This window comes from Chiroxiphia lanceolata, chromosome 4 (genome assembly GCF_009829145.1).
Source record: "Chiroxiphia lanceolata isolate bChiLan1 chromosome 4, bChiLan1.pri, whole genome shotgun sequence".
Classification (NCBI taxonomy): Eukaryota; Metazoa; Chordata; class Aves; order Passeriformes; family Pipridae; genus Chiroxiphia; species Chiroxiphia lanceolata.
The window spans coordinates 42,129,977-42,157,909 of record NC_045640.1 but is presented as its reverse complement, the minus strand read 5'-3'; the positions used below and the strand labels follow the sequence as shown (position 1 = coordinate 42,157,909).

The 27,933-nt window shown below is 34.4% G+C and overlaps 1 protein-coding gene across 5 annotated transcripts in view; it reads right to left on the bottom strand.

Moving 5' to 3' along the window:
• FSTL5 (follistatin like 5) overlaps positions 1 to 27,933 on the bottom strand; it is a 286,784-nt gene that overhangs the window by 36,003 nt on the left and 222,848 nt on the right. For 3 of the 5 annotated variants that reach the window (XM_032686689.1, XM_032686687.1, XM_032686688.1), the window contains exons 9-12: positions 26,939 to 27,100; positions 24,672 to 24,806; positions 10,080 to 10,106; positions 5,763 to 5,881 (exon numbers count right to left, since the gene is read on the bottom strand). In XM_032686689.1, the coding sequence (XP_032542580.1) occupies positions 5,763 to 5,881; positions 10,080 to 10,106; positions 24,672 to 24,806; positions 26,939 to 27,100 (443 nt within the window). The remainder of the gene's footprint in view (positions 1 to 5,762; positions 5,882 to 10,079; positions 10,107 to 24,671; positions 24,807 to 26,938; positions 27,101 to 27,933) is intronic. The other 2 variants (XM_032686692.1, XM_032686691.1) reach the window with 1 other exon arrangement.

Sequence of the window (27,933 nt, the reverse complement as noted above, 5' to 3'; positions counted from 1 at the left end):
ATAAGGACAGTTGACCTTTGGACATAAATTAACTAAACTGCATGTTTTAAGTACTACACAACTCAGAGGCACTTTAATGCAAACTATACACCAAATTTTTGGATGTTCTCTGGAAATTCAAGAAATTAGCCCTGTTGGCCTGAGAAGAAAATTAATTTGAAATAACAATACACATAGAAATAAAGCAAGCAAGAGCCAGGAGACCTTAAAACCAGAAGATCAAATCAGACACATAATACCTTGTTCCTATGCAGTAACTAGCAGCTCTCCCCTGTGCACCATCACAATGCCTTGGAGAGGAAGGCAGTGCAAGATATAGCTTACCATTCCAGCTGAGAGCACAGCAGTAAGCCAGGCAAATACGTAACTGGGAACATGACAATGTGGAAATGTAGAGAAAGAGGAGGAGGTGTGCTGCAAGTTGTCACATGGCACAGGGGCAAAGCAGCAGCAGTTAGAGAGAACTGTTCTTTTGGTCACCTGTAGCACTGATATGTTGCTTCAAAGACCAAGAAGCTTGTCTGTTTCTGCCATAAGACATTCTCATGACCTATCTTACTAGTGTTAAACCCAACAGAAATCAAATGGCACCTTATTATCATTTCTTTCCTCTCTACCCTTCCATTCCTGCAAAAGGTTGAATTTGGAAGAAAAAAAAAATTCCTGTTGACATTGGTAAATTCATATTTCATAAAACATACAACCATACATTCTCATTCCAAATAGCTAAATGTAGTTACATGCTCTCTATTTCATATAAATATGCACCAATCATCATATATATATTTATATATATCTACTTATTTGTGAATATTTTTCTCCCAGCAAAAGCTTGTTTTTATCAAAATTAAAAGTTACTTAGTCAAATATGCTACTATATTTGGAAATTCCCTTTAGATTAGCACGATTGGTTAGAGCATGGTGCTAACAACACCAAGGTTGTGGGTTTGATCCCCATACAGGACATTCATTCAAGAGTTGGACTCAATGATACTTGTGGGTTCCTTCTAACTCACAATATTCTGTGAAATCTCTGAAATAAAATTATTTTTTTCCTCTAATGGACATAAAAATTATGTAAAACCAAGGAACTGAAAAATACTCTCCTTGAAGAGGTACAGCATGTGCCAAGTTCTTTTATTTTCCTGACCTTTTCTTCTTTTCCCACTTATTTTAAATTCCTTGCATCACAAGGGATAATTTCACCAAATCATAAGTATTCTTTCTTTTTACCACTTATCTGCTGCTTATTTCTAATTTAGAATGTTCTGTCTGACACATCATAACTGGTTGCTGTGAAAATAGTTATGATATGTCAGCAGATGATGACTTCAATATAGAACGAGCAGCAGGAGCTGATGAGATCTTAAACTAATTCTGTTTCTAAGCATCAGGGTCCTTTTAAAAGGAACAGGAAAAATTATGTGACAAAACAACATATCTGGTACTAAGCAATGCTCTTCAAGAAGATGATGTATTTCAACACTAACTTTTCTGTATCGTCAACATTCTTTGCCTGCTGTGCCTCTATGTTTTAGAAAATACACTCAATTTTTATATGCCAAAATAAAAAATAAATCAATTTCCAGTTTTAACAGGGGGAGTCTCTTTACAGAAGATCAAAAGCCACTGATTGCTCCTATGTGGCTCTTAACCCTCAAAAAAGGAAAGATCTTTCAGAAATTACATTCTACTAAACTCAGATGCCATCGAATGGCGCATCTTCAGGAATTTCAGTAGAATTTAGAAATAAGTAACAAGAGGAAGATTTACTTTGCACTGATAAAAAGTCAGGCACTTCAAAGGGATTAAGTTTAAAATCTGGTTTTTAAAGAATGATAAGCATGGGACAAATGGGACTTTCATTCTTAAAAGTGACTAAAAGCTTTTTGTTGCATAAAGTGAGGTGTAAACATAAACATGTCTCTAATATGATGTGCAATCATCGGATCAATGATCTATTTTTGCTTGCCTTCTGGGTAATTGTCACTTCAACTGTAAGGTTGTTTCACTGATCTCATTACTTTTTATATCTATTCTAAATACGCCTTGTCTTACTTCCATATTTATCTAAACAGATAACTATAGATATAGTTCTGCACAGTCCTCTTTATTCTCAGAGAGAACACCTTCTTCAAACAATGCATCTGTGTTTGTAACAAGTCTATGCAGTGTCATTCTTTTCAGTCATGTCTCTCAGGGACTCAGTTTATACCAGTTTTGAGAACTGTGAATTCTACAAGGGCACATTCGATATATTATTAAAAAATAACACTGAGTCCTGCTGAAGAAATCTGGGTTTCTCTCACATGGCATCATATGGATTAGTGTAAATGATTACTCTAATAATACTTCTCCTTGTGGAAGTATATCAGAGCAGCAAAATACTCTAACTTAAGCCCTTAAAATTATATCCAGAGATAAGCTACCTCCTTATACCTTTCCCTGAAACTGAGTCTAAAATACTGACTGAACCATATTTCTAGAGATTATTTCATTGTAAACCCAATACAAATACAGTCTTTCATGTATATGTATAACCACATACACATTTAAATTAGAATCTAAAGGCCGTGATTCTTATTAGGGTATGATTCACAGAACTTGCTCCTCATGTTCCACTTTAAATACAGCAAGCAGAAAGCATGATATTTTCTCAGAGCTAAAGTAAAAAATATGAAGTAAAATATAAATCCACATGTATAAATGCACTTTACTGATCCTAAAATATTGTTCATATCATCATAAATTTCTATAATCCAATGCCAACTCTCACTTTGCCCCAAATGAATGAATAAATAAAATAAAAGCAAAAAAATTTACTTTTCCAAAGTAACAGTGAAAATTATGCACCAAAATTCTCATACCAAAAATAGAATATTTTTTTCCCAGCATGAGTCAGCTTACGCAGTTCTTTTCTAGTTATTCAAACCTACATTTATCTGAAGCTGTTTCAACAGAGCCGAAATCTTGTTTTTGAAAACTTAATATTTATCCGATTAGAGAGTTAGGATTTCTTTTACTTTACAGGCAGTAATTCTGAGGCTCCATATTAATTTCCCAAGTGGCTGAGTAATTGGTTAAAATAATTTCTCCTTAATATATATGCATAAACCCACCATTTTCTTCTTCTAAATAAAATGTGAGCAATTTACTTTTTCCTAATTTATTCTCTCTGAAAAAAAAAGTTAACATCTGATAAAACATTAATTTACTTCATTGTTGTATTCCCGCCAGACTTTTTAATCAAAAAGTGACTTGCTCTGTAACAAGTTAGCAGACGGAAGAAAGAAAATCCTTGGAGAAATTTTTTCAAGACAGTCTGGGGCAAGAAAATCTCAATAGGAAACACGTACTTGTAGCTTTATATGTGGAAATTCTATGTTTATTAACTTACACTTACTGCAAGGGTCCTCAGTGTTTTAATAAGATGTGAGTCAAACTCTTTAAGAAGTATAATGAAATATCTGACTGTGCGATGATTGTCAAGGAGTGAGATGACATCAACAGGTTACAACAGTGCATATTTTAAGACATGAACTTATGTATCACCTCTTCTTTATTAAGTTACGGTTTACTTGACACTCTACTAAAATTCAGACTGTGGACTTTTTAATTTTTCTTTTTCTTACAAACAAAGGTTAGCATTTACTACACTTTCTGTACTGTGTGTAAATCAAAGCAACTTCTGTGGATTACCAAGTACGTTTGAGCTAATTTCTTGCGGAAACTTTGCTCTGCCATGTAGTCACATTATTTTGAAATTAAGTATTTTGCTCCCACCTCTAGCATATATTCAAATGTGAGATGGCATAGTTCACTGAAATATGGTCATTATGTTCTAGTTCTTGTAATGAAGAGGAAATCAGGTTTATGTTAGAGCCAAAAGGATTTTTCATTAGTCTCACAAAAAACATCTCTTTCAGTTGCTTTTTTCCCAGTCTCCTGAAATAATTATTCTAACTGGGATTTATTAGAAAGGCAAACCAAAAACACTTTTGCATAAGAATTAGAATGTAAAGGCTTTGGATGTCCTTAATTTGCAGAAGATAAACAGAGGTTGCACGTTACTGAGGAAAATCTCCCAAACACTTGGGAATGATGAGACATTTAACCTGTGAAAGATTCTACATGAGAATCAAGTTAAACAGGTTAAACAAACAGCTGTTGAAGCTGGTCTAAGCAATAACCTGCATCAGAAAACAGAGATCTGTCCCTATGCATCTAGAATTGCCACTATTGGGCTAATAAATTTCTGCTTTCACTTGACATTAATTTGGAAGACTGAAGTAATTTAGGAGATTCTGGGAAGGAGAGGAAGAGGGTCTTTACAATTTCCTGTGAACCATGATGATCCAGTAAAGCACTAAATTTTATTTATTAGTCTTACCTACAAACCAAAGATATCCAAAGAAGGACTACTCTGTACCCGCTTTAAAATTAAAGTTAGCAAGTAGCCTACTTTCCTGGTATCTTTTTTTTTTCCCAAAGGATATAAGTATCATGCTACTCTAGGTTTGAAAGGTTCAAAAAAGAAACAAATTTCACTTATCCATCCTGATTATTGCCACATTTCAATAAAAATACACCTAAAATCTAGGTTGCACTTTAGACCAATAAAATTTTAAAAGACTTCCTAAATAATCAGCTTTTGAATTAAATAGGCATAAAAAAAGCTTGTTGGCTTATTTTTGGCTGTGTCAACCTAATTTCACTTAAGCAGCACAAATCAAGGTATGATTAGCTGTTCAAAGAATAATTATTCACACTAAAATAAATCTTGTTGCTGAGTATAGCATCCTTTGACATCAATAATGATAACTGAAGAGGCAAATTCTATTGAGAGAGTTCTGCTGCTATTTGAGTGCGCTTTAGCCATGAAAGAAAAAAAAAAATTAGAAAAAAATCCCAAAGTGTACAAATCGTGGGTTAGTACATATTTCAAGGTCACTCATTCAAATACAAATGAGAAAAAGTTATTATTTTTGAAAGGTGATAGATCATACAGAGTAAGTTATAATGTAATGGCTAGTACCAAGTGTTCCTGTGAGAACACGCAAGATGTCAGCTAGCAGTTTGATTAGTAGTAAAGGAAAAACTTCACGAGAATAAATGGAAATAGAGAATACACTAGTGCCTTAGTATCCTACACAGGGATATGGTGAAATCAGCTATAAATATGTTAACAATAAAGTTATTGAAACTACTTACATGAATTTTAAGTCAGAGTCAAAGCATCAATCATCTCTACTAAGTTTTTGGGATCTATGAGAGTGTTTATCAGTACAGGGATTTGCTTCACAATAGCTGACAGGTTAATATAGAAAAACATCCAGTGGAGAAAAAGAAACCTTTAAAAATAATAACTTTAGATCTTATGTTTCCTAGAGAAAGAATCAATCCCTGATTAACAGAGATGAACTTAACTGATCAGTTGGGGGTCAGGAAATAAAAACAGCAACAACAAATTCGAAAACAAAGAGTAGAGAGCTGTTAAAGGACTGGGAAAGGAGAAAGACAGCCAAAGAAAATAAAGGGTTTTAAAAGTATAGAGGGAATACTCAATCTAAAAGACAGACTGAAAGTTTGAATTCAATCAAGGAAAATACAGGAAATTTTAAGTTCACCATTATAAGCTATTTATTAATTGAGGAGACATGAATTTATCAAGCAGAAAACACTAAACCAATAATAATAAATCCTTATCTGAAGAAAATTATAATTGAGAAAACACTACAAATAAATTTTTAAAAATAACTTGCCTGAAAACCGAGGAGTTTTTCACTAGGCTTAATATGTCTCTGAAATTCACATTCCACTGGTTGTATTACTTTGATTCCATCTTCATAAAAAACATAAAACATGTTCCCAATTCCCAGACCTTAGGAACAAAAACACATTGAAATGTATAAAATTAAATAACGACAAAAAAGAAAATCCTTGTTGAACTAAAAACCTAATCACAGTTTTGGTTTGAGATCAATTTGTTAATGCATGTAGTGGTAACACAGCTAAACCTATGGGATCTTTTGTTGTAAAACTACAACAAAACTGTTACATTATTCAGAATTTCACATAATTTTCTCCACTGGCAAGATAGTGTCTCTATGAATACAGATCTAGAAATACACAGTTTGGTATCTGCAGTAATAAAATTGACCTTGTGAAATCATCTACACTGTAATGAAATTAATATAAATTCTTCATGCATTTTTGTTTGTTTGTTTGTTGGTTTTGCTGAGGGATGGAAGAGTTAATATAATTTCTGCCTAACACTGAAAAGGAAGACCTGAATCTTTGTTATAAACCCTTATTTGATATTTCAGTCAGAAAAGGAAATATTCTCTATTGTACTTTATTGGAAAGACAAAGTTGGGTAGATGCATCTTCCAAGGTTGAAGGGCCACAAATGTTTACAGAACTATTCAATCCTTCTACCACAGTGTTCCTGAATGAGAAGCATGATGTAAAGTTTTGTGGAGAAGGTGGGAACCAGATCTGTAGGATGAAATCTCATAATATTTGTGATAGTGGTCATGACCACAGAAAAGGACGGTCTCTTTAGTTTACGATATATCAGCTAAGGCAACAGTTGCTGATTTGTTCTGTGCTCATATTTGTAATATTCCATTAAGAAAATCACAGTACTCATAAAATTATAATCACTCTGACAGCTAAACTGTGGGTTACAATGATAAAAATGTATATGTATCCCGGGTACAGAGCCTAAGCTTCCATTTGACATAACAATTTTTGGTATAGGAACACAGGGCAGTGAAACCCAGGAAAAAGAAATTAGAGTCTGAAATTCTGTTTCTCCTAAATTCTGAAGGAAAACTTATATCAATAGAGAGAGAAAATGACTTAATATAAAATTAAATAATGAGAAAATTAGGAGTGGGTGGGGGGAAATACATGTTTGTGTATAGATTTATGTGTGTACACACATACATAAGAGTTTCCAGTCCTTGTTAGGAATCACATATCTAACGTGATTAGCTATGTGATAAGCTACAGTCACTTATAAAGTAGTATTATGCAGAAGGCTGTCAGGCTATGCCCAAAAGAAGCAAGTTCAATTATCTTTGAGAAATCTTGTGGAATCATTTCCCATTTCTGGCCAAGTTTTCTCAGAAAGAAAGAAAGGAGAGTCTCCGGGCAAAGTTTTCCTCACTTTATATTGAATCTATTTATTAACAGGTTACCAAAACTGAGACAGAAATTTGTCTATGCTGCATTTGGTGCAGCACAGAAGCAGGCTCAGGTTCACAGAAAACTCAGCAACCATGTCTATTCAGAGCAAAGGGTGTACTCAGGGCAATATGTCCACTCTGGCCAATGGGCACTTCTGTGTGCTTTTGCAGGCAAATCATAAAGCCTGTATGAGATAATATGTTAAGGGCTTTCATTAGAAAATGCCTGATATTGTATCCTATAAGAACAGCTGAAATTTGTAGGTAAGCCTGACTGAGGTTAGACTGCCCCTACGAGTGAACACAGTGTAGCTGAGCAACAGGCTTATTGTGTCTTGGTGATGAATATGTGAAGCTGACTGGGGACAAAACAAAGGTTTTCCCTTCTCCTTCAACCCATTGACTAAAGTAAATTATAGTTATTAGCAGGATAAATAATACTAGAACATGAGGAAGTAAATCAGATGATAGCCCCAGGTGACCCAGACATTGATAAACAGGCTCCTAAAACTTCCAAGGCAGGGTTGTACAGATAATATTGGTGTATAGTGACCCAGCCCAAACTTTTCAGGCTTTATTTCCAAAGTCTGGATAGTAATGTTCACCAAACTGTTCTTTAAAATCAGTGAAAGAGACACAGTAAGAATTGTCCTTCCATTTCAATACTGAGTTAGGGAACTCAGGTCACACAAAGAACCTTTACCTGTGGATCCAATTAGTCAATCTCCCGTTCCAATTTATTATGACCCAAAACTCTTCATCTGAGTGAGTGGCTACAAAATACCTGTGCAAATATCTAATCTGCACAAATATCTAATCAGCTAGGCAAGCTACTACACAACTACAGGAGTTATTCCTGTAAAGACCTAATTTTACAACCCTCTCCCACTTAATACAACTCAGCACATTTATAGTACAGTGACAGAATAACAATAAATGCAAATATATTTGCTTAATTTAGACTAAATTGATATTTAAAATTGATATTAACACCGATTTTTAAAAAAATTGGGGTGGTTTGGGTCTTTAGCATTTGTTTATATATTGTATTATAATTGTAATACTAATGTACTTTCAAATCCTTTCAGGTTTTCTGACACATTTTCTGACACAAGTAGTTGTGATAAGTTCTTTGTGTACTCCATATAGAAATATGCACTATAGGCACTAAAGACTATCTATGGTTTCATGATTTGATTGTCCTGCTAATTAACCGTCCCTCCCTTGCTATCTGTTAATTCTTTGATGACAGAAAATGACAGAGTATGTACAGCCTAGAGAAGTTAATGGTGATGTTTATTAACATCCTCAGGGTATTGCTCTCTTGTAAACAATTTCCAGAGTTGCAACTAGTAACAATATTTGTTGAAAGTACAAGGACTGGCCAATGAGAAACGCAGGAGAGACTGAGAAAATCTGCAGTACAAGATAGAAAATCTGCTACTATAAATTCCTTTTTGTTTAGTTTCACAATAGTCACAGGGAAATTTGAATGTCTTTACCACAAGCACTTTGGTAAGCTATTATCTTTAACTGGTTTTTTGGCGCAGAATTTAAGTTTTCCTGAGTGCTTTCTAACCACTGAAAGCAACAAAGGGCTTGACTTGAAAAGACATTCAAGGTACCAATCATGTTTTCAGTTTCATTTGAGATAAAACACAAGTGATACCTTCCCAGAAGGAGGTGAGAGCACCATACATTTGAAAAATTTGGTGTTAGAATCTTGTTGCACATTAGTTTAATTATTAACAGTAGAATTGTACAAAACTCTGAACACATAATTTCTACTCTGCAAGGCCAATAGAGCAGAAGGATCACAGCTGAGCTCCATTATAATCAGGGAGCTAATTGTTTATACCAACTGAGCAACTGGTAAAACAGGAGTAAAAAACCCCAACTAGTTCATATTTATAAACACATCAGGAATGCCAAAGGTAACTATATAATTAGGCAAGTGAAACATCAGATTTTTGAATCTTTAAATTAATTTTAAACAAATCTTTAAGAAATATGCAGAAATACCATTTGTAGCATGAATTCACAGCAAAGCCTGGTCCATTTAATCCATTATAAATCTTCCAACGGAAATAATTGAAACAATTTTTTTACTCCTGAAATATATTAATTCCTAAATTGCAATTTTAAATGAAGAACAGGTTACTTAGAGCAACAAAGTGGGAGTTTATGACACTTAGATTATTGTATTTTTCTGGATTATGAGATTAATCTTTATGAGATTATGCCATATATATGAAATTTAATACCTATCTTTTGCCAGTAAAATACAATTTCCATACTTTCTATGTTAATAACACTTGATTCTGTCTGTATTTACATTCATCCTTCAATTTGTCACAAATCACAAGCATCCATCCCCCCTCCCAACCTTTAATTTCAAATCCTTCCTGAGTGTAAAAATAAAATGTTTAGTTTCATTAAACAACAACAGGTATCTCAATTTTAATTAAACTCTTTATGATTATATTTTCCCAAATAAGATTTATTCATATAAGAAGATCAATCTAAACAGCAAGCAGCCTGACTGGTTGGAATCTTTATCATGTCAACAAACAAAAGTTTAAGGTCTGCATTCTAAATCTGAGCTTCTTGTTGTACACTTTTGAGCAATTGTCTAAAAATTTTGAACAGCTTATTTTCTTCTCTCGCCCCAAAAGCAAAAGCAGTTCACAAAAGCATGAGCATTTAAAGGATTATTTTCCACTTTAATTTTTCTTTAAATCAAATCCCTCAAATAATGCAAGAGGGAAGGTACTTACTGTAAGTGTAGAGTACAAACAAACACAGACACAAACACACACAAAAGAAACAATAGATGAACATTTCATCATATATAGAAAACATGAACAAAATCATCTCTATTAGTACCTTGCTCTCGCCACAATATGTTTGCAACTGCAGCATGTAAGAGAGAGAAAGAACAGAAAACATAAATGAACAAGAAGAAAACATGAAATGATATCTCAATTCTGAAATAATTATGATGCTTTAACCTCTGATTCACTAAAACACTTCCACAGTTAAATCAATGGAAACAGTGAATTAACAATGGTTCTCTGTGTCACATGACAAAATTGCAATTAGCCATAACAGTTACAGGAGATAGGATAAACTCCATCACTTCTACTACATCCCCCACAAGTTAACTCTGTCAGTTGTTATCAATAGTGTTTCATAATCCATTACAAAAAGCACGCGCAGTTTGCACACACAGAAATGATCTATATTAATGACAGGTGATGAAATTTACATAATTGCCTTTAAGCACTGGACTTCAAAGAGATAGATTTCAGGACATAGTTTTGAGAGAAACATGCAAAACCAAAATGCACACAAGATATTCATTCTTCTGTATGGCTGTAAAAATACCATGCTACCAAAGTTGTCATGCTGCATAATGTTTGCCATTATCTTTGGAATACCGAGATGGGAATTCTAAGATGGCATGGTAACTAACAAATGTTTGTTTTTTCCATAAAAAAATATAAGTTTTTATTTGGCCATCCTGTTTACAATTGAATTTCAGACCTTTGAGACCAATGAAAATTATATCATCCTAGTATTGCTTTTTCTACCTGGGAGAAAGATTAAGAGAGCAAGTATAATTTTACAAATTTTAAATATTTAGAACTCAGCCTGCCATAAAATAAAAATTTTAAAGCACTCTAACTGAAAACCAAAGCTTATTGTAAAGTAATGATCTTAAGAAATAATAATAAAAAAAAAAAAATTAAAGGAAAAGAATATACCACAGAAAACACATACATGTCATATAATAAAATGGTGATGTTCACTGAAACACAATGTTGCAAAAGCTAAAAACATTAGTGTGCTTTAAAAAGTAATGAAAGACATATTATTGAAAAGTATATTGGTAAGAAAAAGTCCTTGAACTGCCGAGAGCTGAAGGCTGTGAGTGAAAACAGAACAACTATCACTCCGGAAAAGACCTGGGTATAGTGATTTTCTCAAACATCTTTTACTGGGCATTGCTGAAGACAGTATGAAGATGGGTTTTTTGCCTTATGTACTGCAGTGTTTTTCTCATTCTTGAGCTTTGAAAGAATATACAGTGTCCCAAATATGTACAAGGGTCCTTGAAAATGCATCAATCTACTTTCTGACAAGCTCACAATTGAGAGGCTTGGGATAACAGAGCTACTGGGCTTTTGTTTTTCCTCTCGTACTGTTTTTCGTCTCCTGATCTTTTTTGTCACACATTTTCTTAATTTGTGAGCTACCTCATTATGTGACCTTAGACACAGTATTTAAACTGTCATTAAATTGTCCCTTGACAAAATGAAGATTATTATTACTTCTTACCTTCAGTGCTTTGAAGTGAACAAATGAGAGATCCCCATACAAGCAGAAAGTAGTAGTAATACTGCTGAAGTGATACTGAATACTAGAATAAAAAAATTATTCTTTCCCAACAGAGAACACCCATGCAGCTTTCAAACATGGTCAGTCTGTATTTTGTTACCTTTAAAAGAGCTTTATTCTCTGGACTACTGTCTGCATTATTTTCAAATTTAATACTTGCCTTTTCTGCAATATCTGACCTGCCAACAGCCAAGATTAATGGAGTGTGCCATCTTCTCACTTAGTAAGTAAACCTTTAAATCAGGAGGTAGAATTTCTCTTGAACCACTCCTAAGATCAAAATGAAGTCAATAGGTTTTAACTATTTCTCAGTCAACTGCCATTATACATGTTCTTCTGATTTAAGGTTGTTACTTTCAGAAGACATTAGCTTTGAAGGACATCTTGGCTGCATTGGCTGAGCATGTGTCCTCCAGATATCCAGCCATTCTAAAAGAAAGTTCTTGTTGACTAAAGTGCTAACATCACTATTTTTTAAATGAAGACCTAACCAGTAGATCCTCAGTACTGTAACAACAGAAAGAATGGACTGAAAGGTTTAAGACATATTTAATTGTTTTAGTTTAGGTAAGAAGAAAAAGGTGTTGATTTTTATAAAAAGAAAATTAATGAGAGAACTATATCCTTATTACTTTGGAGCTACAGAAGATAACTTTTTTTCACTGCAGATTGGAAGCCAGTGAAGACTCGTCCAAGATACTGCATGATCAAAAGGAGAAGAAATTGGGACAATATGTTCTTCCTGTCAACTAAACATGGCACCTGCTTTGCAAGCACTATGCAGTCAAGTCTTTCTGTGTAAAAGATGACAACTTCAAAGAGGGCATGCTAAGGTGCTTATGCAAACATAAGAGCTGTTTCACTTTGTAGAAGTGTTAATTGGTCGTTTGTACTTCGACACACAGGAGAGGGAAAGAAACAGAGCTGGGGTATGACACAGGTGATTGGCCTCTGTGTGGAACTTGTGGCACAGCTGGTGGGACTGATACTACAGCTGGTAACCCCATCTGTGCATCTAACCTGTACTTCTTTGGTTTGTCTTTGAGGGTGTCACGGGAGACAGTGTCCAAAAGATCTCTGAGGACAAGCTAGACAACAGCCACTCCTCCCCTCATGCACCCTGCCAGTAACCCAACTACAGAAATCAGTCAGGCTGATCAGGCCAGCGTGCCCAGTGTTTGTGGCTGCATCCTATCCAGGCCCTTGGACCCATGAATATCCAGTTTGTTTAAATAGTCACAATCAGGTCCTATGCACCACAGGTAAGGTTTCCTTGCCAGAGGATGAATTCCTTCCCAAACTTTCCCACTGGTGTCACATTCCTGAGGACAGTTTTGCCAATAAAGACTGATGTGAAGAAGACTTTTAGTACATCTTGGCCCCTTCCATATCTGTTGCCACCAGGTCCTGACCCCACTGAGCAGCAGGGCCACATTTGCCCTAGCCTTCTTTTTGCTGCTGGTGTCTCTACAGAAGTCTATCATTTGCCCTTTGTATCCCTCAACAAATTCAGCTCCAGGTGGGTTCTAGAACTTCAAAATTTATCCCTGCATGCCCAGACAATAGCTCTACATGCAGGTCACAGTTGTGTGTTTGCCTGTTTCATCTTACACAGATTTTTTTATGTAATACAGCAAATTAATTTCCCCAGGGCAACCTGGAGGATTTTCTTTAAGATTACTTTTCTCTTCACATTGTGAGGAAATAACCATGTAATATATGTCACTTGAGGTCCCATAAATTCAGCCATAAAGTTCTACTTTTTATCAGTCTTTTTTTGTAAGGGCGACACAGGTAAGAAAACGAAAAGTAATTAAAATTATGTAACTGTGTTGAACGGCCCAGCATCAAATGAAATGATTTAAGATGCTAAGTACAGAATATATTAATTTGTGTTAATGCAAAATGATACATATGATTTTGAGCTTTGCTTAAAAAAAGAGTAGGATAAAAAAAGAACAGGATAAAAAAGTGCTTTAAAAGCCCCACACGTATTAATTTTAAAATTAACAAATCAGTTAGAAGAAAATTGAGACATAATTTAAGAGTGCAATACAAAATCATAAACAACAGCCATCATGTCACCTAATACAGATCAAGAAACCTCACTTATTTTTTTTAATAAGTCCTATAACTTGTATTCAGGAAAGATGTCAAGTCTTGAGATAAAGAGTTCCATGCTAGAACAAGTATAACATTTGCAGATAGAAAGTATGTTAAGGAACATATTGTCTGCCTTCCTGTTTGGTTGAGTAAAATTAAGATTTTTCAGCCACGCCCTATACTCAATTCACAAACATTTTTAAACTTCAAGATGTAAGAATACATAATTATTGATAGATCTCAGTAAAATTTTCTGGTTTCAAGACAGAATACCATCTTCTCCTGTGCCCTGTTTCCATACAGGGCATACACACGAGATGTACTGGGAGCCTTGCAGAAGACATTGTATTCAAGAAATTTGTGACCTAGAGCAGGCTATATCTGCTATATTGGGCCTTGTACTAATGGCTTGGGAGGCCTGCATGTTAACATGGGGAGCTGCTGCAGGGGTATATGCTGGAATGCCCATAAAAAAGTCTGTGCTGCACGCTTGGAGGTCAAATATAACACTGCAACATGTCAGAAGATGTATAGGGTTTTTTGCTACTCCAGATCAAAGCCACCACAGTATGGGATGGAGAGGGAACCTCTTCATGGACAGGACCTGTGCAGCTTGCCATGGGAAAATCCATCCACAACTAATCCCAGACTGCATAAATGTGAGATGTACAGCACGTGAAGGGATGCAGATTTACTTCCTGTCTATACTCCTCTTTTTATTATATCACATTAAAGCAGCTATTTTAATGCATTTGTTGTTGGGCCTTTTATATTGTCATCAAAAAGAACCCTGCATTGTGCCTCTCTCTCTCCCCCCTCTCCTAGCAGTGCAGAACAAGGGTTTTTTGAATTAGGTTTTCTTTCTTTTCCTATTCTTCTTTTTTTTTTTTAAGCACAATTACAGCTCCATAAAAATCACTCTTCATGGTCCTTATGTAGCTATTCTGTGGTTCTGTGCTCAATCCTAGCCTTTGATTATGGGTAGCTAACATAACATCTGAAAATCTACTCTTCATCTTTGTTATTCATTGTCTATGTTGGCTAAGTGGTAATAGGTTGCACATTTTTCACTAAACTCTGTCCTTAGTACTTCATGAAAATCTGCAGCAGACTAACAGCAGTATAAATTCTTACCCACTTTGGATGGAAACAACAACTGCAAAAATCCATGTTATTTTTATTAGTAAATGAATGAGGGTACAACAATATCACTTTCCAAATAAATTCTGTATCCTTCTCTTTCTTATCACATCAGTAATAAATGTCATTACACTTACTTTTCTGCCTCAACAGACAATTTCAAAGATTTCCATTACAGTGTTCTTCCTCCCTGCTTTTCTTTCTTTAAAACATTCAAGGCCGTTTGGAAATAAAGTGTGTGTGTGTGTAAGATTGACATTCAGTGAGTTTGAAGATTAAATGCTTCTGCTTCCTTTTGGCATTATTATCAGCTATTCAAATTTTCAGTAATCAGCACACAATACTATACACAGAGAAAAACAAGATTAGGGTAATAATATTCAGAAAAAAACCCCTTATTGAAATACAGTAAGGTTTTTTTTTCCAGAAACAGTTCTCCCTCTTCTATCATATGTTTTAGTGGTCCTTATCCAAGAAAATGCTCAGTGGGCTTTTAAAATCTGCACTGACACTCAAAAATTTTCTGAAAAATTTCTTTGTTTGCTGCAGTAAGAAAACAATGTAGTTTAAAATGGCTTTAAAAATAGGGGAAACCAGCTAAAAGTCAATTCTATGCATTATATATTATTCCAATAAACAGGGGGAAAAATGTGAATAATCGTTGCTCATAAATATAGTACCACTGCTTCTAATTCCAAGTTTTGTCTTATCAAAAAACAAGCTTTGTATTCAAAGGTCTTTAAATATTTTACCTGAATTTCTATCCGAACTTAACAGTTGATAAATAAAAATAAACAGTTACATATCAGCTGACCATACAAGGCTTTGCAGCATCAGATGGGAAATCGCTGTCCCTTTCCATGCCTTCAACTCCATGATGGCAAGAGGTCACAAATAGACATAATAGAAAGCAGGACAATGAGGAAGATGCAATAAGGCCATGTGACAAAATATGTAGTTCAACATTATTTCTCAGGATTGTCCTGTCATAATCTGCTGTACTTTCAATTGCATAAAAGAAGTAATTTCAAGATGTTCGAAGGGATTTTGTCTGCTTATTTCACTGATAGCCACCACCATTGTCAACTGTTCTGATAAATCATACACACATTGTAAAGTCAGGGTATCTGTTATCTTACTCTTTTCTCATATCTCTAATGTATAAACATGTGCCCTTATGTTACAGGGTAAATTATATCATCATTACGATCTGTTTGCTGAGCCACACAAGTTTTAAATTATTATTTGTATATTAAAAACAATTGTGTTCAAAGTGAAGATGAGGTTAAGTCAGAGTTTTACTCAGCTTCCACAGTAAAGCAGAACGAAAATTCTTATTCACATATCTGCTTCAATTTTTTATTTTGTAAGAAATTCAGATTTGTTGGTTTTTACATACAAATGTAAATATGTAAAAAATTATTTGTGAAGCTTTTTTTTTTTCAAAGTTATCTATTGCTTGCTAGCTTCAACTATTTTTAAAATAATTAAGTCATTATAAATTCTGTCAAAATTTCATTCTGTTCTTGTGTGACATGCATTTTAATTTCATTTCAGATTGGGTAATACAATAACCAAGTATCTGTTTATGTATATTAAACTATTATTTATCAGTTAAAAGTCAAGAGTTAACACTTTGGTTTTGGTCAAATATGAACACGTTAGCTGATTTTTCTATATTTTTTATAAATCTTTATAATGAATCATGTGTAAGTCCTTTCCCTTAGCACATTAACTCAATCCACTCTACACGAGCAGGAAGAAAAAATAGTTCATGAGCTAAATTACTTGCAAGTTCGAAATGAAGTCTTTGCCTACCATGCTGTCAACAAGTATAAACTTGTTTAGCTGTGCCATGAAATAAAATGCCAGCATAAATTATCTCTGTGGAAATTAGGTAAATAGGTACCATTCAGTATCAGATGTGACAGGAAGATTCTATTAAAATTGCATAAAGCCTTTCAGAGAGAATTTGGGCCATAAATCACCATCAAAAGGCTTTTAGTCTCATTCCCATCTCAAGACAGTGGAAATGCCTCGTTGCTCATGATGGCCATAAACCTGTCAAGTCAGTAGCATTCAGATCACATAATGTCTTGTTAGGTGATACAACTATGATATTACGTAAAAAAAGGCAGTTAGAAATAGATCTACTTAATGGCATGGAAAAGGTATATTATTTTTTAAATTTAGTCTCAAGACACAGTGCATGAGACAGAGACCTTTTATCCTGCTTTTTGTGACTACGTGAAAGAGTCTGTAGGATAAATTACTTTGTCATATATGATGATGTCATAGTGGGTGAACTGAGTAACATGAGAGTCCTATGATTGATGATCAAAATTAAAAGCTACTAAGCATTAAAATATCATCACATACTGTCAGATTGGTCTTGAAAATGTCTGAATAACATTATTTGATAACTTCTGTCGTGACAGGTGTCTCAACAAGGTGCATACATATATTTCGATAAAATTCAGAGGAACAACTTAGAAGTCATATTAATCAATGGTAAACTTAACTGCATTTTATAAAGTGATTTTTTTGAAATAATTAAGAGATAAAAATATTTAAAAAAATAGAAATTAACAACAAACCCACAAAACTCTTTCGCTTTAAAGGAAACAGAATGTGGTTTCATGATCTATGACACTAGTTTGATGAGATTATGATAAACTGAAGCAGAAAAGAAACTGAAGCACAACTGAGATATGTATCAAAATCATCAAGAAAGAAAAAAAATGGATTTTTGAAGTTATTTTACTTCAAAATATTTTATTAATAGCTAAAATAAGAATTCTAAGTACTTGAAAATTACTCTTGAAAATATTCCCTGGTCTTTGATGATGAATATTTTTTTATTTTCCAGTTTTCTTTACTATCAGATTTTCTTCTGTAGAAAGAAATATCTATAGTCAGTGTAATCTGATATTCCATATGTGTCTCAGATTACACTGATACATTCTACTCCATTGTTTCTACTAAATTTCCCCCTACTAGGGTAAGTCTTCATTCCTATCTTTCTTCCAAGTTAACAAAATTGTTTACTTAGTATATTTATTTATGTATTATATTCCATATAATAACAGTTAATGTTACTTTGATTAAGAATTCCATTGGGCCTAATACTACCTGAATGGAATCTGATTAAATAAATTAATCCCACAGATGGAAGTTGTAATTTCTTCCTCCTCTATTTGTGATTATTATTGTACTATGTATCAACAAAAAAGGCAGTAACATGTTGCCCACTCCACATTTTTCATTAATATGTTGTCAAGATACACTGTCAAATTATCTTTGCTCTATATTTAAATTCTTCTGCTTCCACACAGCGTTTCAACAAGAGCAAGCTGATGACTTTGGTTTGCCTTATGGTTTGTAGGAGTTGGGTTGATCCAATCTGTGTCTGTGACTATCAAACATAGTCATTAACATAAATCTACAATGCAGCTGTAAATTTGTGTGTCCCTGACCTAAATGATGCTTAATCTACTGGTATGGAAGAGAAAGCTCTCCGTTAATAAAGATTTGAGAGTTCCTTAAAATGCGTCTGTATGTACTACAAGCTAGAAAATGAAAAACCATCTTTACCAGTTGCTGTAGAGATGCTAAAATAAGGAGCCTGATTAGAAAAAGAAAGGAATAGGAGCCTTTAAGAAGAGAAATAGCCTTAGTTACAATGAACATCCCATTTTTCTGCTAACAGAAGGAGTTCCAGTAGTTTGATATTCTTTTACACCATTGCAGCAGCAAAGGCCCTGAAAATTGTCACAGAGTGTAGCTAAAGGTAAAAGAAAAACATTGTCATATCAGAGATATTCAAGGTTTAAATTGTACAGATATGAACGAGTTTTGGTTTTTTAAATGGTCTATTGCCAATATTCTTCTATATATATTTTTGTCCCGTATTTGAACAGGAGCAGGATAATAATTGAAAACAGAGACTGATTAAATACTTTCTACCTTAAAAAGCAACAAAAAGGAGGGTAAATAGTGTGTAGCCAAGACAAATATTTAAAATAACCATGTTCAAAAGCAGCGCATAAAAATAATTGCTAAAAATTGTTTCAGACGTTTAGTCCAGTGCCACTAGTTTTGAAAAAAATGCAGAATACATAAATATTAATAGTGCCATTAAGCACCATTACATAAACCCCTAGCAGTTCCCCTACTCCCTGAAACTTAACAACTGAAGTAGCTGTAGGCTAGTTATTCTGGAGTATATATCCCAGACAAAAGAACAGAAAACACTTGCACAGAATTAAATTGAGTAAGAAATCAAAGGACAAGAACATAATTATAAGTCAGCTAACATGTTCTAATGGAGACCAGGTCTTCCCACATAAACCTGATTATATTCTTTAGTGTGATTAGGAGTTTGACAATGTAAACATTTATATAGTTGTAACCCAGAATTTTGCTAAACACAGAATATTCTGATTAAATATTAGAGTGATGAAATAGTGGTAAAGTACAGGTTGAGCTAAAAACTGCCAAAATTATCAATCTGAAAACATAGTTTTCATCATTAAATCACTAGTAAAAGGTGAAGAAGAAAGTTCTGGAATGCATCCAGAGAAACAGCTAGTGAATTTTGTCTTAAGCACTTTCAACAATGATGTGTATACAAACAAAAAATCATTTCCTAAGAAGTCTATGAATTATCTGTAATGATAAATAACAGTTCTAAAAAGTTGTTTGAATTAATTCGTTAAGTACATCTGTAAAATAAATTAAATTTTGTTATAGCCAAATGCAAATCTAGATCCCGTGGAAAACTCAATACAGACTATGTTTAACTGAGACAGGTGAGAAAGAATAGGATTTGGAAAGTGAGTTCTGATAGGATATATGGCATTTGGGAGATAAACATATAAACATAAACTTCCACCGCTGATCCTAGCGGAAAAATGTTACAAAAAATCAGTGGATGTGAAAAAAAAATTACCAAATATATACTTCTCTACACAGAACATTCAAGAAGCAAATAAAACATTTGCTTCTGCAAAGAGCAGTTCCCATTTTTTTGAGAAAACTGTACCAAAACCAATTAGAATCCTCAAGCCAAAAAGACTGAGTACTATGGTAACTGTCTTATTATGAGAAACTTATATTTAGTGTACGTGAGAAAAATTAATCAATATTCATATATTCATAGGGTAAGAATTATTAAGAAGTCAGTTTATTGGGAAGGGGGAAGAGAGATCAAAGGAGGAAACTGAAGGAAAAGCTGACTTCAGAATGGAAACTAAGCATTATTCTGTATTAGTGAAACAGTAAAACAAAATACCAAGAGAAATGAGGGATTTTTCGACTCTGCATGTCTGACCTAGGTAGATGCATATCTGTGAGGACACACTTCAGGCAAACAAAGCATTAGATCTGTATTCAGGCAGAACAGGATGCAATTTAATGTCTTGTGAAATGGAGAAGATAGAATATTTAGATAAAATGGCTCCATCATGCCTAAATCTACGAATTCATTAAATATCTGCTCTGAAAAATCAAAATATGTTGGAATGAAACTAAAACCAGATTTTAAACCGCAATTTGTATTTACAAATGTGATTATGTCAAAGACTCCTTCCAACACAGCTGAGCTCTCTCAGGTATTATTAGAGGATCATAACAGTAGGGGATACTCTTCTGTCTTCAATGAGATTTAGACCAGGCCGTTAATCCCCAGAATGTTTTTACCAGTCACTGCAGGGATTATTCAACTATCACCCAGACCACCTATCTCATTCTTGATGGTTTTAGCTGCAAGCTTGAGGAGAAAAGTAATTCACAGGAAAAAAAAAATCCAGTCTCCAGAGATTCAAACCAGCACAGTTCTTACATTCAGAAATATTTTAGATGGTACTGTTATGGTGAACATCTGAGGAATTAAACAGGATCTAATAATAGAGAGCAGCAGACATTTACTGCCAGTTAAGAGGTGTTTATATAGTAATACAAACTGAAAATTTCCATTATAACTTGACAAATCTAGCAAAAAGTGTCCATGTGTTGGGACACAATTACTAAGTATATAAAATTACAACTGCAGAGTGAGTTAATTGGTAAAAGACATATTTAAAGTTAAGGTATTTTAAAGAAAATAGTATCATTCCTCTCACCTAAGGTAATGTGAAAATGAAAGCATATTTTCAGAAGTCTTATTTTTAGTACACATTGAAAAAGACTGATGTGCTAAGGGGAGGCCAAACTACTCTTGAGACTGTCATCCACTATTCAAATTTTTGCCTATGTGTGACAGAACAATAGTTCCATGTTCAGTGCTGGCATTTACTGAGCAGATCTGGATGACAAAGCATTTTCAGAGTATTTTCCATTCACTTCTATCTCAGATTACCATCTTGATGACGAACCATTATCATCAAAGTATATTGACTTTTCTTGGTAACTGGATTTCAAATTTCTGAAACTGGAAACTTTGAAATAAACAAAGCCCTGACACCCTAAAATCATACTCTTCATTGTACTCTTTTATTTTTGCTACTAGCATCAGTATAGGTTTGCCACTTATTCAATTGCTTTTCTGTTGCGTTACAGGCATCTGTAACCAATTCTGTAAATTTTGAAAACTTAGTAATCTGATAACATTTTTGGACACACAGGTGAGGGAAAGCTTTGCTTACTATTTATTAATCTATTTATTCACAATAGCACTGGCTTTAATTCAGTCAGAGGTGTCAGAAAATATAATATTTTCTCTTACGAGCTGTTTGCATTACCTATTCACAAAGAAATGAACTTGCTATGCCCTTTCTGGCTCATATATTAATTTTTTCTCAAAGCATTGTATGGAGTTTTCTGTAAATTCAGAATGTTTTGAAAGTGAGATTCCACAGAAAAAATAATAAAAATTTAGTTTATTTTTGCAAAGTAGCTTTAAAACCTGAACGTTTTCATATATACATTAACAATGGGTCAGATAAGTATAAAAGTGAACATTTACTTTGACTATTAGACTTTTTAGGAAATAAAAGGCATGCACTTGTAATAATGGAATCATGTTCTGTATTCCTTATGTGGCTTATAAAATTACTGTCATGCTCCAGGCAGTGCAATTGTACTTTATGTCTTAGAGCTCAACTGTAAAATTCTCACTAACCTCTCAATAGCAAATCAACTCAATGTTCGAAAATGCTTTTAGTTTGCTTTGATTTTTACCTTATGTGACATTACAAAGGAGAAAAGTCTGGATTAACTGGCAAGCTAGTGAGAATTTGTGCTAATTTTATTCAAAACAATTTCCTAAGATTTCCAAAAGGGAGCTCTCCAGTAAGGAACAAAAAAAAGAAAAAAAAAAGTATTAGAAAAGTAAATGCGACAGTTTAATTCTCTTAAAGGAAGACAAAAGCAAAATTATTTATAAAAATGTCATCAATGACAGGTATAATTTATATCAGAACATATGGAATCACATTTATATTCACCAGAGGCTATCTTTAGAATGTAACTTGTGACCTAATCAGCAGGCTTAAATTTAAAGTAGCAGTAGCATTGTGCTTAATATGTGTGGGTGGGGTAAAAAAAGCCCAGAATCCTATCCAGGTGGTTTTACCTATATCATTTTCTTCCCTAATAATCCCTAATTTTCTGCATGAACCAATGTTTTAGAGTAAATATGAAAACAAGCAGAGATTAGTTAATAATGAGGTCCTTCCACTCCTAATATCAGTTTTCTAATGCTAGAAACTCCTCCCTGTAAAGGAACTTCTTTTAAAAATGGCAACATTTTTTTAAACTGCATCGATCAAAATTTGTACCTGTGAATGTAATTTATTTATGTAGTTGTGATAAGGATATTGAGAGTAACTGCTTTTTCTATTAGTACACACCCAGTTCTTCTTACATATACAGAAATGGGTTTTTGAGCCAAAGTAAGCAAACTGGAGCTTATCACATGAATATCTTTTGGACCTACATTTGAATGTTATAATTATGCAGCTGTGGACTATATAAGTACTTACATGTGCACCAATTTTTAGGAAACCATGTTCAGACACCAAGGAACATAATGGTAAAATGCCTTTCTTCAACATACAACACAGAACTTGTAGAGTAAATTACTTCTATAGGAAGGAAGGAGACTGTATTTCAGATGAATTGTCTTAGAAATAATTGGGTTTGTATTCTGTCTTCTTTCATTTACATCTTTGATGACACCAATGGTCATCCTAACTACTTAGTGCTGGTAGATATTAAAGCATTTGTTGCAAGCAGTGTTCACAGCATGGCATGTGATTTAACAAATCCTGTAAAGTTAGCTGACTTAAAATTATTACATCACAAGTCCTGAAAAAAGTATTTTGCATAGGTGCGGATGTCCCTACATGATCACAGCACATCAGGTCTTCAAAAGATACAAGAAGTTAGCTAAAACACTTAGAAACTGGACAGTTGGATATAAATATTTTTGTTATTAAGGCCAAACAAGTTTTAACAAAACATCAACACACTAGCGTTTGTCAGGGTTTGTAATCTGGCAACATCCATAACATTTTTCACACGATGCAAAAGGCAAATGGAAGTGGCCAAGCTACTTCACATCACCAGATTACCAGAAACTTAGCATAATCAAACAAATTATTTATCCTCAGCTGCCTTCTCAGAAATGTCTGAGCAGTCATTTTCACGACTCTTAAAAAAACCCCATGATAAGACTTTTGAAAAGATATTTATAATTAGTGTCACTGAAAGCAGCTAAGTAAAGATATAACCATTTGGTAATCTTCCTGCATGAGCTAAGTAAAGATATTACCATTTGGTAATCTTCCTGCATGGAAGATTTCCTCTGAAACATTTAAAGCGTAGTAAACCTATATGTAACTGAACTCAATGTCCTGTGACTTGGAAGTGTCAGGTAGACTTGCAGTACTACTAATTCTGCCTCTAATTTTCTGCCGAGTACTCGGCACTGCTGAATAAGCTTTGAGATAAACAGGAATGACTTAAGTTAATGCAATCAGATTCACTAGTAAAATATCTATCATTTTGCCAGATATAGTTCTAATGAATATGTAGTATCCATTAAAGTAATAGATTTAAAAGAAAAGAAAAAAACCCAACCAAACAAAAGAAACAGATGAAGTGTAAACTCAGAAATGGATTTCTCTGAGCAGAGGGATGTAAGGGAAGAGGAAAGAAGTATCAAGGTAGACAAATAATAGGTTAACAAGGTTTACAGATCCCACTACCATTTGACAGAGGAAGAAGAACGCCACTTTTTGGCAGTGGTAGAGATTTCTTTGGCACATTGAACTCCTGACTTAGTAAGTGAATGTGGTCACTGTTGCTCCACATTTCTGAAGAGACAGTCATTCAGGCACAAGAGCAGGCTGGAACTGATCTGGACCTGCTGCCACTTCAGCAGGTGAGATCAAGACTTGTAATTTCTTTCATATCCTGAGGGCCAATTTTGACTCATGATATATCTCAAGAACATACAGGAAGAAAGACTGGAAAAGGTCTTCCTCCCACACCCCCATCAACCCCTAGAAACCACACTAATATTTTTCCTTTCCCTCCACATTCCCTTCATATGCAACAAATCTGTCACGAGGAAACTATCAAAAATTTAACTGCAATGTGAAAAACATGTTGATTCACAGAATGAATCAGAGATTTCATTCCACTTCCAAACAAACATCAGATTGCACACTCTGCCTTTAGTGACTCTTGGATACCATTATTTAAGCTTCAGGTTTTTTAAATCAGCTATCTACACAAGCTGATTTTAATTTATTTATTGTTTCACAGTTTTCATACCAATTAAATTTAAGTCACAGCTACATGTATTTTTCTACTTCTCATAATACTTACGGGTCTTTCGAGCAGAATCTTCCACAAAAAGAGAAGAAATATCTTCGTCCACTCCTGCTTCATTCTTTGCAATGCAAGTATATGCTCCTGTATCTTCATAGCGCACATTGCTGATGTGAACCTCACTACCATTTGCTGAAAGGACAGGAAAAAAATCAACATGCAGACATGGTACATTGCTTTCAGATTATAAATTCAAAAGGGTTTCTCTGCTCATACTAATTAAACCATTTTCATTCCTGAGTTCATAACTTGGAGGTATGCCAAATTAGTCCAAAGGTGTGCAACTGGTTAGTGAATTACATGCACTGTTATTCATTTCACAGATATCTGGACTACCTCAGCTGATTTTGCACTTCAGAGCCACATATCAGTCCAAGGTTTTATATATGTTTAAATTACTACGATTGTTTCTAAAATTGGGTAATTTTTAGGTTTTTATTATGTTGCATTTGGTCATTTGAAAATATCATTGGCTTTACACAAAATAACTCATTTTTCCATGGAACAGAATGGGCTAAAATTTCATAGTAAAGAATAAATTTTAATAAAATTATTTGGTTTTCATAACCAGAGGCACCTACTTTTGCTTCTGTGTGAATGCAGTGTAACAACAGAAAAACAGGTGCAGTGAAATTTTACACCTACACCAATGTGGGAGCCTATGGAAACCACTTCAGGAACCATACATTAGCTTGTGTAGGAATGCCAACAAACAGTCTAGGCTTCACAGGCAAAGGTCATGTGAATAATGACGTGAAAAATAATTCATTGCATTTTGAGTATAGTATACTTGTTCAGCTGTAGGAACTATACAAAAAACATCTTTGTAGGTATTCTAAAGTATGGACTAGAAGGGATACAGGGTTATAATGTAATATCCCTTCTATTTTGAACTTAATGCATAGATAGTTTAACCCAGGAAAATATCTAAGAAACTGTAGTGAGATTTTTGAAATTTAATTTCACTTAAGTACATTCAAGAAAATTGAATTAAGTGTATTTTGCTTAGAGAAGAATTCTTTTTATTTATTTATCATAAATATATGAAACAGAGATGAAGGAAAAAAATTCCACTATAATCCCTACAGGAAAAATTAACAACGTGCTGCTATTGAAGAGGATTCCATCACTTTCTGTCATAGTGGAAAGTGTGTCTGCAAGGTAATTTTTCACAAATATCCACGAGAGTTGTCCATGACAGAACACAAAACTATGACACCTGAAGGGAAGGTAACTCTTCAGAGAAGCACTTTCCATACTCGTCCCACTGCTTCTTCCACTGTAGGCTGAGTTCTGTCCTATTCTAATGACACATACTGTTTTTGTAGATGAATGAGAGAAGGTTTTGAAGGGAACATTAACAGCATCAGAATTTTTTTTCTGTGGCTGATCAGAAATCACCAGAAGCACTGAAGAAGCATGAAGATTTTATGCTGGACAGGTCCACTGCTTTTGCTGAGCCCTGAAGATTCATAGATTGACTGTTGATTAATCTTAACTGTTGATCACTTAAAGGTAAGACTTTAGTTTTGGTAAGGGTTTATTTGTGGTTTGGTTTGCTTGTGGGGTTCTGGTTTCTCAGGTTTTTTTGGGGGAGGGCATCGGGGGACAGGGTTTGTGTGTGTGTGTGCAGTGTCTTTGCATTCCCCTGGAGGTGTACTGACAGTACTGATAGCCCTCAGACAACAGCGCATCCATTTTAGGTATTTCTCCTCCTATCCTGTTTACCATCAGGTCCCCAAATCTGATTAAGATTCTTTTCAGTCAAAAAAACCTGATGTTTTCAATTGATCTGCAATAAAGGTAAAGGTAGGTCCATCTTCTAACCTAAATTAGTGAAAAATAGTCAGATTTATATCGATGTATTAGAATAAATATTTATAGACAAAAACATCGACTAACAATTTAATTATTAGTGTTGAATACCCATTGAATGACATTAATATAGTTGCAGTGACAAATTCTGGTTGGGAATGGGTCGTGGGCCACTCACTCCACTTGGATACTTCACATTTTTTAATAGAGAAGAGAATATTAGAATTTACTCGTAATCCTGTCAGTAAGTACAATCATTATTCTAACAAAGAGAAAGTAGAGAAGATATCTGCCTTGAGGAGTAACTGAAAGACATATTTTGAAATGTTTTAGCTTTAGCTTAGACTTTGACCCTTGGTTAAATCTATGCAAGAAGGGCACCTAGTATGGAAAGGATACACTGATAAAGTACTAGCAACCTGCAGAAAGCAATAAATATGCCCCTTTACCTTGAAGAGTTAGCTGTTTGGACAACTTTGGAGTGATATCAATTCCATTTTTCAGCCAACCAATCTGTGGGTTAGGAATACCTTCAGCATGGCACCGAAGGCTAGCTGTCACACCTGGTTCCCTTGCCTGGCTTTCTGGATAGACTCGGATAACTGGTGGAACTGAAGACAGAGAACAATTCTAATTTAGTGAAGAACAGCATTATCTTCAGTTTAAGAAAAATAATTACAAGCAATTCTAAAGACTCCTGCAGCTATAAATAACACACAAATGTGGTATTAGTCAGAAATTCAGGGACATTCAATGTGGAACTCTGTCTCAGAAAATTTATGAAGCAGAAGGAACGTTCAATGAGAAAAACCTGTTTTCACTCTCTGTGGTATGAAAGAAAAAAGCCTCAATTCTAGTTTAATAGTTTGTGATTAATAATAAGATTTTTATTTTTCCTTAGATTTCTTTATAAAATATGAATAATATACAACCAGTAAGTCATTATATGACGTAAAGAGACTGCAATTGTCCTGTTTCACAAACCTTAACACTTCATGTCCCCCCTTTCCCCTCTCTGTAAAACACCTATCAGCAATCCATCGTTCAAAACCTGTTCAGGTTTGTACCTGTTCAGACGGGACCTTCTGTGCCCAGGATACCATTTGCTTTCTTATGTTGGTTTGAGACAATTTGGAGGGGTGGAGAACTCAGACAGAAATCTCCTCCCTCAGATTCAATACCTATGGTTTCTCCAATAAAGAGAGAGAGATCAAATATGACAAGATATAAGTGGAAAAAAAACCCCCAAAACCAAAAAACTCTTTACCAAGGAGATGCTAATAGCAATTCTGATAAAGCTTGGTTAAATCAACTGATGAGGAGAAACTTCCCAAGCCCTGCCCACAGGACCAAATTGAGATGGCGACTGGCCTCCCCCACCTGGAAAAAAACATACGTGGCCACAGGACAGAGACAAGATGGCTGCCCTTCCATGTGGTTCACC